The 18,455-nt window shown below is 34.8% G+C and overlaps 1 protein-coding gene across 1 annotated transcript; it reads left to right on the top strand.

Moving 5' to 3' along the window:
- The first annotated feature begins 524 nt into the window (after nt 1-524).
- On the top strand, nt 525-2,280 carry LOC132615237 (protein CANDIDATE G-PROTEIN COUPLED RECEPTOR 7-like). Its single transcript, XM_060329798.1, has one exon. It carries the CDS (start codon nt 746-748, stop codon nt 2,075-2,077), a length of 1,332 nt encoding a protein of 443 aa, XP_060185781.1. The 5' UTR covers nt 525-745; the 3' UTR covers nt 2,078-2,280.
- The last annotated feature ends 16,175 nt before the right edge of the window (nt 2,281-18,455 follow it).

Genomic DNA, 18,455 nt, shown 5'->3' with positions numbered 1-18,455 from the left:
CTGTGATCAACTCCATGAATTTAAGGCCACTAATTAAAGTTTATGTGCTCCAAAATGTCCCCGAGTCCCTTTGGACCGTGCATCCATACTTACAAGTCATAAAATTATCAAATGAACCTACGAAAAGTCTCAAATAAAAAAAAAAGGTTCTAAAATTCAAAACGATCGGTTGGGTCATTGCAATTTGAACATTGAAAACTTGGACGCCGACTATCTCATTTTGAGACAATTCTGAGTTTTAGGGGTTTCTTTATTCATGCATTCAAAAGGGTGAAAGAATATTGTATTCCAAACTTAAAAGATTGAGGAGGTTAAATGAAATTTACTCTTAAAATGAAATGTAGCAGTAGTTCTTATTTAGAAAATTCCTTTAACTACCTTTCATTTATTTTCTCTAAATAAGGAGTCGAATCAGGCCCTATTGATTCGGATCTATTAAATTTGAAATTCTATACTAACTTCATTCGTGGTAATGCTGAAAATTTTGCTAAAAGACAGTAGTAAGTGTGATTAGTCAAGTCATTAAAAATGGTGCATTTGTGCTCCTTCAATTAGATCATACGAGAATACACCTGCTTTACATTGTCATTTGTCACCGTTTCAATTTTACAAATCCAAACATCTGTACTTAAAAGAGAGAACTAAAACAATTTCTCTATCATCTTACCCTCTATTATGCAATAAATATCTTAGTGCTAGCATGCTATAAGAATTTCTAAGTAACAACAATAGATATCAAAACCAAATGGAAGATCTCAACTATCTTAGATGTTTAAAGCTCCTACAAGTATTGTTCATAATATCAAGCTTTAAGTTTTCAGCATGTGAAATCAAGAATACACATATTGTTGATGATTCTAGGCAAATAATATTGATAGAGAGATTTGGTTTTGCCCCTGATGGGCATGTAACCATTTCTCTAGACCATGTTTCTTGGAGATCAAATGAACCAGCTGCAAAGCTTTATCCTTCTTCCATGGGATTTTGCCTCGTTAGAGATGTATCGTTCCCACGACTCTTGAACGAGTCCATGTACACAGAGAACTTTTGTGTTTTATCTAGTAAGTATGTAAATCTTGTCTTCAGATTTGACAAGCTTGGCCCTGATTCATCCTTCAGCACATCAACCACGATCGACGAGCCTGATGAGTATAATTTGATATTTGGTAATTGCCAAAAGGAATTTCTTGTGACAATGAATGTACATACTGAAATGTACAATGTGAATAATAATGGGGAGAAAGATTTTCTTCCAGCTGGTCAGACTCCATTGCCTAAATTCTATTTCATTTTGTTCATTGTATATTTTGCGTTTTTGGGCATATGGGGATTCATTTGCTTTAAACAGAGGAAAATTGTTCACAATATCCATTTGATCATGGCTATGTTGCTAGTTTTCAAGGCTTTGAAGATGATATGTGCTTCAGAAGACAAAATGTACATTAGAAATACAGGGAAGCCCCACGGTTGGGATGTGGCATTTTATATTTTTGGATTCTTGAAAGGTGTAACTCTCTTCACTGTCATTGTCCTTATTGGAACTGGTTGGTCTTTCTTGAAACCTTTCCTCCACGACCGCGAAAAAAAGGTTTTGATGTTCGTAATCCCCTTACAAGTGTTCGAAAATATAGCTTCGATTGTGATAACTGAAGGCGGGCCTGTTGAGAAGCATTGGTTAGTATGGAATGAGATGTTCTTGTTGATAGATGTTATGTGTTGTTGCATTGTACTTGTCCCAATTTTATGGTCCATTAAAAGCCTTAGAAAGGCATCCAAGAATGATGGAAAAGCAGCTGAAAATCTCAAGAAGTTAACACTTTTTAGGCACTTTTATGTTGTCTTGATTATGTACTTGTATTTCACTAGGTTTGGGATTGCTATGATTGAAAGTGTAGTGACTTACATGAATGAATGGGTTAATGTTGTTGCTGCTGAAGGTGCAAGCTTCATGTTCTATATGTTCATATTCTACAATTTTCAGCCAATTGAGAAAAATCCATATTTGGCTATTCACAAAGATGATGATGATGAAGAAGAACAAGAGGACGATGAAGATGAGGAGGAGGAGGATGCTTAAGAAGAACCTAGGTGGACCTGCTCTCAAGTAAAATTGTACAATGAACATTTATGTCATGTTTACTTCTAATTTTCTGGACACTTATTGTTTGTAGAATCTGCAATTTTGGTAATACATTAAGTTCTTATAGAAAAAATTTCCATGTTGTGATGCATTTTTTTCGAAATATGACGTACTACTACATGTGCAAAGTAAAGAATAAAAAGTTAGATAAGTGAAACAACATGATTTATTGTGTTATTTTTCTTTAATGATGTCTTTTCATTTGGTTAGCTAATAGCTATGCCGCTCGATTTTAACTCGACTTCTGCAATTCTAAATGTTGTAGAAAAGCTAAGTGTTATTGATATATATTAGTTGTGGGAACGTGCGTTGTCGTTTATCCCAAAATATTTTAATACGAAATTTGTGTCACAAAAGATAATTTTTCGACCGTATCATTTTTACGCATGAAGCGTTACATTTTCCTTTTTGATCATTTTTCTTAAGATTAAAAAGGAAAAATAAATGATACTTAAATAAAGTATATAAAAAGATACTACCTAATGAGCTATTAACATGAAACAACACGTAAATAATATAGCGGTAGACAATTTTTACTATATAAAGAAGAATATTCTAGAGTCTTTTAAGCAGTGAATTTCAAATGAAGAGATCAATCGATCTACCTAATCTATTTATCTATCTATCTATATTTATACTATTTTAAAAGCATGAATATAAATGTTGGTTGACCAATATATCCTTCACATATTGAACGACTTTTACACCCTTTTAAGTTGAAATTTTATCTAAAAGATAATTTTATATAGGATAATATTGTAATATTAATTTTTTTGTAATATACTAGGACTTCAAATTCATTTGAAATTCTAATCACGTCTCTTGAATAATTAAAGTACTTCTTCAAAAGAGACAATTGTATTCTGGATACCTACCTGGGCTTATATTCTTTTACTGAAGTTAATTTCCATTAGGATTCAATTCATATTATTTATATGCTTTAGAATTCTTATTAAATATCATAGTTAAGGGAAATCTAAGTACTATTTATGGGGTGAGTACAAATACAAGCTAGACGAGCATATCAATGAAAAACACCAAATTACGTCCCGAGTAAGTAGTAAAGGATTCCAGTACTTCCTTCTTTATTGAATGTCGGGTTGCATTTTTCTTCTAAATTATTATTACTATTTCTCAATTAAGTTGGATAATTTTAGTCCTAACATATTCCCCGGACCATGTTAAAGCTGGATGTTTGTAAACCGGACTGCCTTTTTAAAAAAAATATATATATATTTTTCCACATAGGTAAAAATATAAAGGATATGTACCAAAAAACAATATCTTAATGAGAAGTAATGAAGTATTACGTGGATACGATTAGATATTATTTCTGTACTCATAAAATAAATAATACTCCATATAATTTCAAATAACATTACCTAACATTTGTTATGGTTGACAGGAAATAACATGCGAGGCATGTTCCTAGAGACTAGTATTATTTTAAAAGCATGAATATAAATGTTGATTGACCAAAATATCTTACAAATATTGAACTACTTTTATACCCCTAATAATTTATAATCCTATTTCTCATGAAACATACTTCTTAGACCTAACCTAAATTACTCAACATAAATTAGTACTATTATCCTATTATTACTACTAGGGGTGTACATGGACCGGGTTGGTTCGGATTTTTTAAACACCAAACCAAACCAATTGCGTCGGGTTTTTAAATTTATACACCAAACCAAACCAATAAAATTCGGGTTTTTCAACCTCGGGGTTTCTCGGGTTTTTCGGGTTTTTTTTCGGAATAGTCTTGATACAAAACATATAACTTTTACTTCAAATATTTCTTTAGTCCTAGTAAGGTTCAACTATATAATTAAGGTGTTTCTTAAGAAAATAACACAAAATGTGAGAAGAGTGATGACATTGTATTAAAATATTTAACAAAAGCTAATAAAATCAGTTAAAATAAATATTGCTAATTAACATTAACAAGCCATAAAGAAAATGACCATAATCTAAAAATATTAAGTCATGCTAAAATAAGTACGACAAATAAGTATTAATTACATGACAGAGAAAAAAAACTTAAGTTATGTATTTTCACTCTCTAAATCAATTATGCAAAACTAAAGAATAGATATCCAACATTATTGTCATTCCTAATGGTAAATTGAATTTCTTTTGTTAGCATTAGTGCTGAGTTGGTTTTGGTTTGGACTTTATTTGAGTTACTAATATCCATAGGATATAAAATTTATTGACGTTCAAAATTCTAAATTCAAGCTTGAATAATATGATAATAGATAAAAAAAAACTACGAAAAAAATTAAGAAATATTTATAAATTACATTACAAATAAATATTTTTATGTATAAAATATTTTAAAAATTGAATACATGTAATGTCGGGTTGGTTTGGTTCGGTTTGACTTTTTTTGGTTAAAACCAAACCAAACCAATTATGGTCTGGTTTTTTTTCAACACCAAACCAAGTCAAACCAAACCACTAGTCGGGTTTTTTTCTCGGTTTGACTCGATTTATCGGTTTGATGCGGTTTGTCGGTTTACTTTGTACACCCCTAATTACTACTAGACACGTTACTCAACACGCATTAGGAGCATAGTCCTATTACTCCTGTAACTTAACTCACGTTATAGAATTAAACTAATGGAGTTTGAAATCAAATTTGTTACTCCATTAACTTGATTCACATAAGAATTGATATCCCCACAAACCCTTGAAAATACTCAAATATAGAGATGAAAACATATTTTTCATCTTATTTTTCCATTTTAACATATTCTTCATCTCCAAAAATGTGGAACTTTTTTCTTTACGTCATCGAGCTTTTTCTTTTTTGATATTTAATTTTTGTGTTAAAAGTTTGGATGAGTGGATTCATAAGAACGAGTTTGCAATGATTTATGAATTAAATTAACTTCCTACAATCAAGTAGTGCTTAATATGCAAATTTCCGTTAGGCTATTACTTAATTATTTGTTTTATGCTTTTGACTAGAAACACTTTCAAGTCATTGATGTAATTTTTGAGATAATAATAGTAATATTTTTGAAACTCATAAAATAAATGTATAGAATTACAAATAATATTAACTAATATTTTTTTACTATGATTTAGATTGATTGGGAATATCGTGCAACTGCACGTTCGTAGAAACTAATACGATATTAAAAGCATGAAAGTCTTTAGAAATATTAATTGAACTTTTTGTCCTTCATTAACAAAATTTACAGTAGACAAAATTGTCATTTACTAAATTATTGTCCTAATAAATTTAGTTGTTAAAGTAGTTATTAAAGTTTTCCTTATTTGAACAAATCCTATAATTTAGAATTTCAATCAATTTAGAGTTATATTTTGTACAAATCCTTTCTTACTTGAATTAAGTATCACAACCAAAATACCTAAGGTTTTATGGCTTCTTCTTCTTTTCTCAGTTCACGTTCTTCCTTCTTTTTTTTTCCCGTGCTTCTGGACTTCTTTCACGACAAATTGATTATCGTTTTTTCTTCAGTTCTGATTATGTTTGTTTTACTGTGCACTTTGCAGGTACATACATGGAGACAAAGGTAAGTAGAATCAATAATTTGCTTTTCTTTTAAATTATTATCGTTTTCCTTCAATTTTGACTACGTCTGTTTTACTTTACAACCACCTAACATGGAGACAAAGGTAAATAGAGTCAATATTTTCTTTTTTCTTTTTGGGTCTGCAGTTTGTTTACCCCGAAATTGGGAAACCAATTGAATTAGTACGCGGGTATAGGATATGTGCTTGGATCTTGATATATATATTTGATAGCGGAAAATAAGCGTGTGAGTGTTTGGTAATAAAACGGCTAGTAACGGTGATTTGCTTAATTTGCTACGGACATGAACGTTTAGAAGCCATGTTGAATACTTAATGAAAGAAACACAACGTAAATGGAAACAAACGGCCTTGGCCGGATCAGATATTGAGAGAGAGATTGCATATATATTTTTCTATTACAAGTGTTCTTGGAAAATGAAGAAGCCAACCCCCTTAAAGGAAGGGGACATGCCCTATTTATAGTGGCACTCCCATGGTTCTCATACAATATGAGTTAATAAAATAATAATAATAAAAAGGACTGCTCTGCACGGATTTGGTGGGATTAGATTGACGGCGCCGTCTGACACACGCATGGTAGGTAGTTGACCATGACTGGACGTTACTGGCGCGTGACCCGTCTGCAACGGCCACACGGACAAACGGTCACTCGGGCTAACGGTCATGCGGACCAACGGCCATGAAAGCCCGAGTCCTCGGGCTTGGCCGTTTCAACGATGCAGAGGGCAGATCAGTCGGTGCCCTTGCTCAGCTTCGGCCCAGGCATTGTTTCGGTCAAGGGCGAGTAGCCTCGGGCGCATCATTGTTCCTTCCTCCGGTTCCCGTTCCACCGGTTTGGCTCACATCCGGTTTTTACCGTATATAGATAGCCCCACACTTCTCGGATCTGCGATCTATCGGAGTAACGGGAAGTGGATAATTCCCGAAAACCGGTGGTTCCGGCAGCTCGTCGTTACCTTCTTATTTCTTCGTTTTGAATGTTTGCCATTATTTTTGTCATGATCATTGGTCCGTTTTAGGACAGGTCGACTCATAGTCGTTAATTCACCATGCCCGTGGGACTTATCCGATGCTTCATAAGTTCAGATGTCTCCGAATTACAATAGGCATTTTCTTTAGGGTCGGTATTTTTTCAACCTTGGCAAAGTTTTTGATGTAGCAGTCCCCGTTTTGGAGGAATTTGCTGAGCTTTGATTGTGACCTTGTCGCCTTTATCGAATTTCGGGCACAATCCTCGATATAGAGTATATGAGTGGGGCAGTGCCGGAATACGGCGGTTACCATCGGGGCGAAGTCCTTTTAACAGAAAGACACCCAAGATTTTGTTATACCAGCTTTTGGTAACTTTGCTTTTGCAAAATGCTTGTACATATGAGAATTGTAATTCTTCCTTCCTTAGCCGTAGTAAATGAAAAACGGGACACGATTCATTATGATCGTTTGGTCCTTACATCGGAGGCTATGGCCGGTGGCCGGGCCTTAGTTTTGCCGTAGCAAATGTTGAATGGGACACGATTCATTATGATCGTTTGGTCCTTACATCGGAGGCTGTGGCCGGTGGCCGGGCCTTAGTTTTGCCGTAGCAAATGCTAACCGGGACACGATTCATTATGATCGTTTGGTCCTTTCATCGACATCGAATGCAGAAGGTCCGGTTTTGGTTTTGTCGTAGCAAATATTGGGGGGACACGACTCATTTTGATCGTTTGGCCCTTACACCGAAACCTAATGCAGAAGGTCCGGTCTTGATTTGTTGAGCTCCTCCGTTTTCCATTAACCGGGGTACACCTCGATGTGGGTATAAGTCCCCTAGTGCTTATCCGAGCTGCAAGATCAGGCGAGCGCTATCAAGCCCCCACTCGTAGGCCGTGACCCCGAGTTCCCGGCCGTTTGTCCTTATTTTTGTTAAGTAACACGTTGTACTTGTTGCCTCATTAAAAACCTTGTCGAAAAACCCATTTTGGGACAAAACCGTACTAAGGAAAAGAGTGCAACACGCGTTTTCAGACCTAGATCCTAACTTTATCCGGTACTTGACTTCCTGCAAAAAGAAAAAGGTTAAACATGAGGTGTCCATACCTTAGCAGTAATATCCTTTCAAATGAGCCACGTTCCGGTTGTTGCACAATCGCTGCCCGTCCTCGGATTCCAGCTGACACGATCCTTTGCCCGTTACCTCGGTTATCTTGTACGGTCTTTCCCAGTTCGGACCCAGTTTTCCTCCGTTGGGATTCTTGGTGCTCAAGGTATCTTTTCAAAGCACCAAGTCCCCAACTTAGAAATGTCAAAAATTGGCTCTCCGAATGTAGTACCTTTCCATTCTCTGCTTCTGGGTTGTAATGCGGACCAACGCGTTTTCGCGAAGTTCATCCGTGAGATCGAGTTTCACAGCCGTGGCCTCCTCGTTTGACTCCTCGGTGGTATACCTGAACCGGGGACTCGGCCCGTTTATCACCCCCGCCCGGAGAAATGACTCGGGCCATCCCTTGATTTTTCCGACCTAAAGCTTGGTTTTCGAGAGTATGGCCGATACCTTTCCCTCGATGGTCCGACCTCCGGTTCGTAATTCTTTCGTGATCTCTCCGAGCTTTTGTTCATTTTTACGGGCCCCGGGGGAAGCTCGAGTTGGTCATCCTCTATCCGAATTTTTGACTCGTATCAGTTATGGACATCCACCCAGGTCACAGCCTCGTATTCCAGTAAGCTTTCCTTTAATTTGAATGAAGCCGTCGAGCTCTGAACATTGAGCCCCTTTGTGAAAGCTTGTGCGGCCCATTTCTCCGGAACCGGGGGGAGCTCCATTCGTTCCCTTTGGAACCAGTTGACAAATTCACGCAATAGCTCCTTGTCTCTTTGGGCTATACGGAAAATATCCGCCTTTCGAGCCTGCACCTTTTTGGCTCCGGCGTGTGCTTTTATGAAGGCATCGGCGAGCATTTCGAAAGAAGTGATTGAATGCTCGGGCAGATGATCGTACCAAGTCAATGCTCCTTTTGACAGAGTTTCCCCAAACTTTTTCAGCAACACGGATTCGATTTCATCATCTTCCATATCATTGCCTTTTATAGCACAGGCGTATGAGGTCACGTGTTTGTGAGGGTCCGTTGTGCCGTCATATTTTTGGATATCCGGCATTTTGAACCTCTTGAGGATCAATTTCGGAACTGCACTCGGAGGAAAAGGCCTTTGGATGTACCTCTTTGAATCCGGCCCTTTCAAAATAGGCGGAGCCCCCGGGATTTGATCCACCCGAGAGTTGTATGTCTCCACCCTTTTTTCGGTAGAGTCCACCCGCTTCGTCAACATTTCGAGCATTCTCAGAACCTCGGTGGATGGACCAGCTCCGGAGCCATTGCTTTCAACCATCCATGCCTCATCTCCTCTGGGTTCAGCAACACTCTTCGCCTTTTCCGGGATCGTTTTACCTCTTCCGTTTTGCAGTTGGGCTATTGCGATTCCCTGTTCGGTAATCGCCGCTCTCTGCTCCTGCAACATTTCAAAAATTAAACGTAAGTCAATATTATCATTCGGGGTATCCGGTTCTTTCTGGACTTGTGTCCCGGGCAAAGTAATTGAATTGTTAGTATTTAAAGGGTCAGTGGGGTTTGGCGATCCTCGTGGCCCGCTGCCTTCATTTTCAGCCACGATCTCGTTGTTATTGACGTGACCAGATTGCCCACTGTTAGCCATTTGGTCCGTTTTTTCAGAGACGGACAGTAGATGTTTCTGATTTTGATGGGTAAAATAGAGATCAAGATCAGAGACTACTATTATCCTAGCCCCACAGTGGGTGCCAAACTGTTTACCCCGAAATTGGGAAACCAATTGAATTTGTACGCGGGTATAGGATATGTTCTTGGATCTTGATATATATATTTGATAGCGGAAAATAAGCGTGTGAGTATTTGGTAATAAAACGGCTAGTAACGGTGATTTGCTTAATTTGCTACAGACATGAACGTTTAGAAGCCATGTTGAATACTTAATGGAAGAAACACAACGTAAATGGAAACAAACGGCCTTGGCCGGATCAGATATTGAGAGAGAGATTGCATATATATTTTTCTATTACAAGTGTTCTTGGAAAATGAAAAAGCCAACCCCCTTAAAGGAAGGGGACATGCCCTATTTATAGTGGCACTCCCATGGTTCTCATACAATATGAGTTAATAAAATAATAATAAAAAGGACTGCTCTGCACGGATTTGGTGGGATTATACTGACGGCGCCGTCTGACACACGCATGGTAGGTAGTTGACCATGACTGGACGTTACTGGCGCGTGACCCGTCTGCAACGGCCACACGGACAAACGGTCACTCGAGCTAACTGTCATGCGGACCAACGGCCATGAAAGCCCGAGTCCTCGGGCTTGGCCGTTTCAACGATGCAGAGGGCAGATCAGTCGGTGCCCTTGCTCAGCTTCGGCCCAGGCACTGTTTCGGTCAAGGGCGAGTAGCCTCGGGCGCATCATTGTTCCTTCCTCCGGTTCCCGTTCCACCGGTTTGGCTCACATCCGGTTTTTACCGTATACACAGTTGATAAACTTTTTATGCCCTTAAATATTTATAAGTGAATATAATTGCCCAAGATGGAATTCTTTTTCAATTTAGTTTATACTATACGTACCCAGGCGCAAATTTCCACAAAGTTGATTTTGTGTATAACTCCTTTTGGACAAAATATTCATTGCAATGTTGATGCAATTAGAGGAGTACTTTTGGACAGAGGACTTAGTTGTATATACGTAGAATTCAAATCAAATTGTAGAATCCAAGTGTGAGTCAGAATCCCCATGTTGATATCTTATAAAAACAAATTCCTAAATATTTTGTTCCAGTTCACAATTCTCAATTTTCTACTCCATATGCTTGTTGGTTAACGAGTGAATATGTTTTCCTCATACAATCTAATTATAATTAGGTGCAGATGAAGGAAAAATATATAATGTAGAAAAGGGTAAAGTGGATTTCCAATCATTATATATTAGTTTCAATGCAATTATTTAATCAAATCCTGTTCTATCAAGTATTAGATAACTTTTGACGTATTTTTCTCTGATTTTACACTCTATATATTATATCAAATTTTGTTCTATCAAGTATTATGCTTATAGGGTTTTGAAATATATGCTGCAGAATATGTGAAGAACGAATCAGCACAGTAACGCTTTGTAGACCACATGAGTCACTGGACCAATAAGGTGAGAAGTGATTATTTCTGGCTGAAAGGAACTATGAAATAAGCAGTTTTTTTTTTTTTTTTGTCAATTCTAATAAGCTCATAGTGGGAACGAGTATGACAACAGTAAATTTCAGTTTCGACTTTGGTATCCGATACAGTGAAAAGTCTATCAACATAACAAGATAATGCTACAGACCCAACGTCATGCTTTAATCTCTTACCCTAAAATAATTCTATTACGTATTTATTTTCTTCCTTTTTGGATTTTCATTTATTTGTTCCTCTATTAAGCTATTTTTTCCCTTTTATAATTATGGAGTCTATTTGATAAAGCAATAATGAAATTATGGAGCGTATTTTACACCAATGGCGAAAGCATTCTGCTGGGCCAACGCCAACACTGAGAGACGAAAGCTAAGTGGAACGAACGAAATTAGATACCAGTAGTCCTAGCCATAATGATTGATACTCGGCATGGTGTATATGGACCCGTGCATGAATTAAGTAATTTAATGACAGAAGACTCTTGAACCTAAAAAGAGTTTAAAGTGTTTTAGAAATTTCCTACTGTAATTTTCGTGATACATACTTGCAACGCACGTACGCTGAAACTAGTGATAAGATAAAAACATTGATGGACTGGTGAATGAGAATACCAAAAAAAGACAAATATAACTCAGCTATGACATAGTGCTAACAAACCAAGAAGCAAATGCGACATGATTCCTTTTGAAAAGCATCATCTAGATTGTTCTGTGAGTGATCCACGTCTTTGTGTTGATTATATAACATCAGAGAGAAAGGTATTTTGATAAGCTCATTTTCATTGTGTACACATCTGGATTAAGATACAAAGAATGAAAAAGGTTATATTTATAGGATAACTTCTATTAATAAGTTAGAATTTGAAAAGTCAAAGATTGAGAAAAACAACCACAAAAAATAAACAACAAGAATTGCAAAAGTTAGCAAATGTTGGAAATAATAATTCAAAATTGTAGAAAATCAAAATTGATTAGGATTTGATATTTTAATTCATGTCTAGTTAGGATATATAGTCATATTAGTATAGAAAGAGGTTTTTCTGTTTTGAATTAAGGTAGGTTTCTTACTATTATAAACAGGGGTGCTATACTACCTATTTTCATAACAAGAAGAAAACAAAAGGAAATAAGAGAAAACAAAAGAGAATAAGAGATATTGTAGAGATTCGTGGAGTCTATCAATAAAGTATTCTCCTTCAAATTTGGTATCATAGCTTCTACGATCCTGGTAGAGAATCAAATAGCTTCTGCTGACTGTGGGCGGCACAAGCCAATATGTGTCGCCCGTCTAGCCAACAATTATGATGGAAAACGCCGGGGCCAATAATATAGGCATGAAGAAGCATGCTGAGAATGATTGAAAAAAATATTGTAGGTTTCATGAGATGCAAACAAATTTGTACAAGAGAAAGGAACAATCTTCTCTAGAAATTGGAGAAGTTGGTTAAAACAAAATTTGAGTGTTGGTGACAAGTGCATCAACGAGGATGGAGACAAGTACTTCAACAAAAATTGAAGGTCGTTGACAAGTGCATCAACGGGGTTGGTGGCAAATGCATCAACGGGATTGGAGACAAGTGCTTTAACGGGGTTAGAGACAAGTGCTTCAATAAATTTGGTGTTGGTGACAAGTGCATCAACGGGGTTAAAGATAAGTGTTTCAGTAAAAATTGAAAGATGGTGAGTGACGGTTAAAAAGAAAGTGCTTTAATAATTGATGGGTTGGAAAAAAGTGCCTCAGCAAATTGAAGATGGTGACAAGTGGATCAAGAATTAGATATAAAATTTTGAATTAGGCCCCTAGGGGAGAATGTTGGAAATAATAACTCAAAATTGTAGGAAACCAAAATTGGTTAGGATTTGAAATTTTAATCCATGTCTAGTTAGTATATATAGTCAAATTAATATCGGAATAAGTTTTCCTGTTTTGAGGTAAAGTGAGTTTCTTATTATTATAAATACGGATGCTACTAACTATTTTCATAACAAGAGAAAATAAGAGAGAATAAGAGATATTGTAGAAATTCATAGAGTCTATCAATAAATAATTTTCCTTCACCAATTTAAGACATGAAATCGTGCATAGCAACTATAGAACATTAACTCTAGCAAGTATGTGGATTTACGTGCATATAATGTAATAAATGTACTGAATGCCAACACAATTTGAAAGAATAGTTTTATTGCTAAAGGGCGCAACTTTTCACCTGTGTTCCCCCTTTTACTCCCTCTGTTCACTTTTACTTGTCTACTTTAAACTTTTCACGTTGTTTAAAAACTAATAAATGAAGTGCATAGTTACTAATGTTCCTGTATTAATTGATGCATATTTTTATTGGATTTGAAAAAATGATTTAAAGTGAGTAATTAATATTATTGGTAAAATAGAAAAAAAATAAACTGTCTAGGTGGTTATACACACATCTAGTAATTAGTGAGGATCTTAAAGATTAAAGATGCTTTGCAGTTAATTAGCACCATACTAGGTGGTTATACCGAACTACATTAACATATTATGTTAAGTACAGATAATTTAAGGTGGGAGTATGGATGAATTATTAACTATAGGTAAATAAAAAAGTGTATTGCAAATTAAATGCTATGCATTTATTAGTCTAATATATAAATATATTGGGAGTAAAAAGGTATTCTCTGATCCTTTAATTTAGGCCTAATTACATTGTACTAGTGAATCTATCTGCGCTTCGTGCAGTTATAAAAATCTTATCAAATCTATATTTAATATTTTCCTGATAATCTAATATTAAATAAATACAAAATATCTTTTATGAAGACTAAATTTTACTTAATTTTTCTTTCAAAAGGTAATAATCCAGCATATAGAGTTTATAATTTTATTCACGTGCATTTTGTGAAACTTAAGTTTTAAAAAATTAAACCAAAAATCAAAACAAAACTTGCATATTTATGTTTTGAGCAAATTATAAAGCCGAATATTAAAAGTAACAACAATGGTAAACAAACTAGTTTGATTTCCCATTCGTAAGTTGACTTGAATATCTTAATTTCCAACATCTTATAGATGTATTAATATATGTTTTTTGCCTAAGCAAGTAGCTCAAAGCCATCCGGAGAGAGAGAAAAAAAAAATCCAAGTAAAGCTTTCACTTTAAATTAAAGATACATGGGTCTCAAGCACACATGAAATGAGCAAAAATTATCTGGTATCATGGACGGCCAATCAATAACAGAAGACAATAAACTCATGGTACAAACTTTTTCCCAAAAATCGGAATACAATGTTCAAAAATATTTTATTTATGCTTTCAACATTTAAAGATATTGTTTTATTTTGTCAGTTGTTAGTTAATACATGGTCTGAGACCACAAGCAAAACTAACAATCACTATATGAAGAGAAAATCTTGCCAAATAAATCTAATATCTACGAAAAGTACTCAAATTCAACACCCAATATGATTAAAAAAAAACCGTAGAATCTGTACTCAACTTCCTCCGCGCTCAAATTGTCAAATCAAGTTGAACCAAACTGTCAATGCACACTCTGCTTTTGTCTAATTTTTTTGAATATTAAAATAAAGAAAAGTGAAGGAAGAATTTGAGTACTTGTAAGTTGTAACAATCTTGACAAAATATCCAAAGTAAAATTACATGTGTAAAGGGAAATATACAGGTTTGAAGCAAAAGCAATAAACAAAAATGTTCAAAAAAAATAAAAAAAAAATAGAAACGAATAGAAAAACGAAGAGATAGGCAAAGTTTAAAGATGTTTGGCTATGTGTGCATAAATTTATAGGGAAGCTAGACTAATATTTTTAATGAGAATTAAGAGGTATTATAAATGTGCAAGATCATGTTCTATTGTTTCAAGCTTTTCCTGTCCACTATTTCACATAAACAGATAAGTAATTATAGAGGAAGAGGAAAAATTAAGTAATTTAATTTAAAAATATCTTTTGAATTAACACATTCATAAATAGGAAATAATAGGGGAAATGCCAAAAAAAAGGATTAAAAAGATAATTTTATTTTTTGGCAATAAAGATGTGCCACATTACTCACTCTATGTCTTTCTATTGCAATTTTCTACTTTAAGTTACACACTATTTTTTTTTTAAACGCACCATTTGCATTCATTCCTATCAATTTTGCATGTCCATTCAGCATTGAAAAATTGTATTCGTGCATTTGTCTTAAAGTTTTATTAATTAAGACTGGTATTTATTTGTCTTAAAATTCTATTGTGATTGAAAATGATTTTTTTTTTTTAAAAAAAAAAGATAAATGTCACTGCTAAAAAAACAGGTATTTTCGACTTGGAAATTTCGACCTCACTTTTGGTCGAAAAATAATCGACCTCATGTGATCGAAATTTCCAATTTTTTTTTTTTTTTAATTTTCTTTAGGATTTCGACCACATGGGGTCGATTTTTTAATGAAAAATATAATTTCGACCGCATGAGATTGAAATTATTTTTGTATAAATAATAAATGAACAAGAAATTATTTTACACAAAAGTAAATTATATAAATATAAAATAATTAATTAAAAAAAATCAAATTTCGACCGCATGAAGTCGCAATAATTAAGTCAAATTTGGTCAAATCTGACTTAATTTTTTCGACCATATGCGGTCGAAAAAGTTCAATAAAAATACCCCTACACAACCCGAGAATATTTCAATCTCCCCCCAAAACTCTCTCTTAGAAACTTTATGAAAAACTTTACCCTCTCTAAACTCTCTGTCACCCAAAATTCCCACCCCCGTATCTCTGTTACAAAATGAATTTGCAACTGAAGAAATCTGATACAACAGTAAAGAGAGTAGGAGAAAGCTAAAACTAGGAAGAGAAGAGAAAGAGAATAAGAAGCACAAAGTAATTTTTCTTAAAGTTGCTCAAATCAAAATTGCAACAATCTCTGGTCACCCACTACCACCGGCGTTCTCCAAGACCGGAGCAGCCACCAGTCGCCGCCTACTGAACAGTGAGCTAGATTAGTCTTTTTTTTTATTATTATTCATTATTAGTTGCATTACTTTGTATAGTTGTAGTTTAATTAGTAGATTTGTTAACTTTATTGATTGTTCAAATTTTGTTTTAGGGTTTAGAATGTTAACTTTATTTTAGGGTTTTGAATTGAAATTGAACGTTATTGTTGTAGTATTCAAATTGAAATTCCAATTAATTTGGTTTAAAGATAGCATATTTATGTTTAAAGATTGCATTTGCACATGACTGTATTTCATATTAATGTTGGAAAGATGCTATGAACAATTGTCATTCTGTATAATAGTTCAATTTGTATCCTGCCAATGGTTCTTTCCAAAGGGTTGACACTAGGCTTTCAGTAGATGATTGTATTGGAAATTGTAGTGATATTGCAATCCTGAACAGCTGAAATAAGTAAGTGGATTGTTGAGTTGAGATCAGTAAGAAGTAAAACTTTGAGCAATGTATGTGAGGCTGGATTTTTTTTTTTTTAAATTAAACATATTGTATATATTGAGTTGAGATCAGTGGATTTTTTTTTTTTCTCAGTAGATGATTCCTTCCATTCCTCGTTTCCTTTTCCTTTTTGTAGTTTTCATGAACTTGTAAGTAGCAAACATGAGAATTGACATGTAACATTTAGTTAACTCTGAATGTTGACGATACAATCTTTTAATCCTTATTGGAAGTTACATGGCCAGTGGGAATAACCAGATAAAAGTTACTATTTGATTTGCTATTTTACTTTGTTAGTGGCCTCAGAAGTTTGATCCCAGGATTAAATAATTTATAGACTAAAACAGTTTTAAATTACACTTCCGTTCATACATATGCTATATGTTTTTCTTTCATGGTAATAGGTGGTAACTGGTAACAAGTATATAAGTGGTTTTAGTAACTTATGTTATTAGATATTCTTTCCTGAAAAGCATGTTATGAAGCACCTGCTTGTCTCTGCCAAAGTATTTAGTTAAATTAGGACTTAGTCTTACACTTGAAGACTCAAAATGTTCCGCACACAGCGAATTAATTCAAGTACTAGTTGCCTTCTCTTGGTGCTAATTGTTATTTTCGTTTGGTCTTTTGTATGCATGAACCGAGTCTACATGGACTCAGTTCTTAATATGACTGCTTTGAGATTAAAATTAGTTCTTTGGCCAGCTTTGATAGTTGCTCATTTGGAGAATATGTGACTGATAGATGTTAATACCATTTTCTGCATTTAAGTGTCGTTAACAGTTCATGGAAAATCATTTTACCAAGTATCACTTTCAAATACATGTTTTCTTGAACCCCAAAGGTACTTTAGTTTTCAGTAGAAATGCTCTTTTTTTTGCAGATTAATGTGACTACTCCCATTTTTTGTTACATATCTTTATGAAAACAGAGAGTACTTTAGCATATTCCTCTGTTTTCTTTTTTTGGTATTTTATTCTTTCGAATTATAGGAGCCCTTTTTAACTCTGATGGTTGTTTCAGGATTCATTAAGTACAGTAGTTACAGTTCAAAAAATGTCGTGAGCCTATCAGATTAATAAGCCTGAAGTCCTTCGGCTCCTTTTCTCCATTCTTCTCAATAAATTCCCTGTTGTAAAATTTTTTGAACAGTGTTCATGCTGTCTCCTTTGATATCAAGTATAATAAATATGCTTCAAATCCAAACAGCCTATTTTTGCTTGTTCTAGTGCATCTTTAAGTAGTAGACTTAACAAGGAGATCTCATAGCACTATGTAATCTACGTGTTTCCTTGACATTAAGCTGACGGATTCAACTATTTGCATCCTTTCATGGTATAATGACTCAAATTGTTAGAAGCTGTAGCCTCTAATTTGGCAATCTAGGCTGAAAGTTCTGATAAAATACTCATGGTTTTCTTCTCGTCAATGTGTGCTAACAGGTATCTCTCAGAGTTGCTGGCGGAACGCCACAAACTGGACCCATTTGTGCCTGTGTCCAGGGAATGCTTGTAGGTCTCAGGACACCTACCCCGTAGACGACGTAGGTCATAAGCCAACATAGATCATGGTCTTGTGGATGAGGATAGTGAGGAGGATTCGGATCATGTCTCTAACACCCAGCGTTGACTTTTTGGATTCTAATTCTGTTATATTTTCTTGGACATGTATATGATATTTAAGTGTTTGAATGTAGTTTCAATTCGAATTAGAAGTACTTTGAAGGTGAATTTGATTGTAGAATGTAGTTTATGGTTGTTCAAGTTTATGATGTTGAAGTGTTTGAATGTAGTTGTAATTTGAATTAGAAGTACTTTAAATTGAAATTTGAGGTTGAATTTAATTGTAGAATGTTGTAGGTTATGACTTATGATTGAAGAAGTACTTTGATGAATTGAATGTTTTGATGAATTGCATTGTTGATTTGGTTGATGAATGAGATTGGCATGTGGGCTGCTGTAAAAGCAGTTGAATGCTGGAATTTTTTTTCCAGATTTTCGACGTTAGGAGGTCGAAAATCAATGCAAATTGATAATTTTCGACCTCGTGAGGTCGAAATTGTACCCAGAAATTAGAATTTAGACCG

The sequence above is a fragment of the Lycium barbarum genome, chromosome 10, assembly GCF_019175385.1.
Source record: "Lycium barbarum isolate Lr01 chromosome 10, ASM1917538v2, whole genome shotgun sequence".
NCBI lineage: Eukaryota > Viridiplantae > Streptophyta > Magnoliopsida > Solanales > Solanaceae > Lycium > Lycium barbarum.
This window is presented reverse-complemented; position numbering and strand designations above follow the sequence as displayed.

Excerpts from the sequence above, each read along its gene's own strand:
- LOC132615237 (XM_060329798.1), top strand. The coding sequence starts at position 746 with ATGGAAGATCTCAACTATCTTAGATGTTTAAAGCTCCTACAAGTATTG.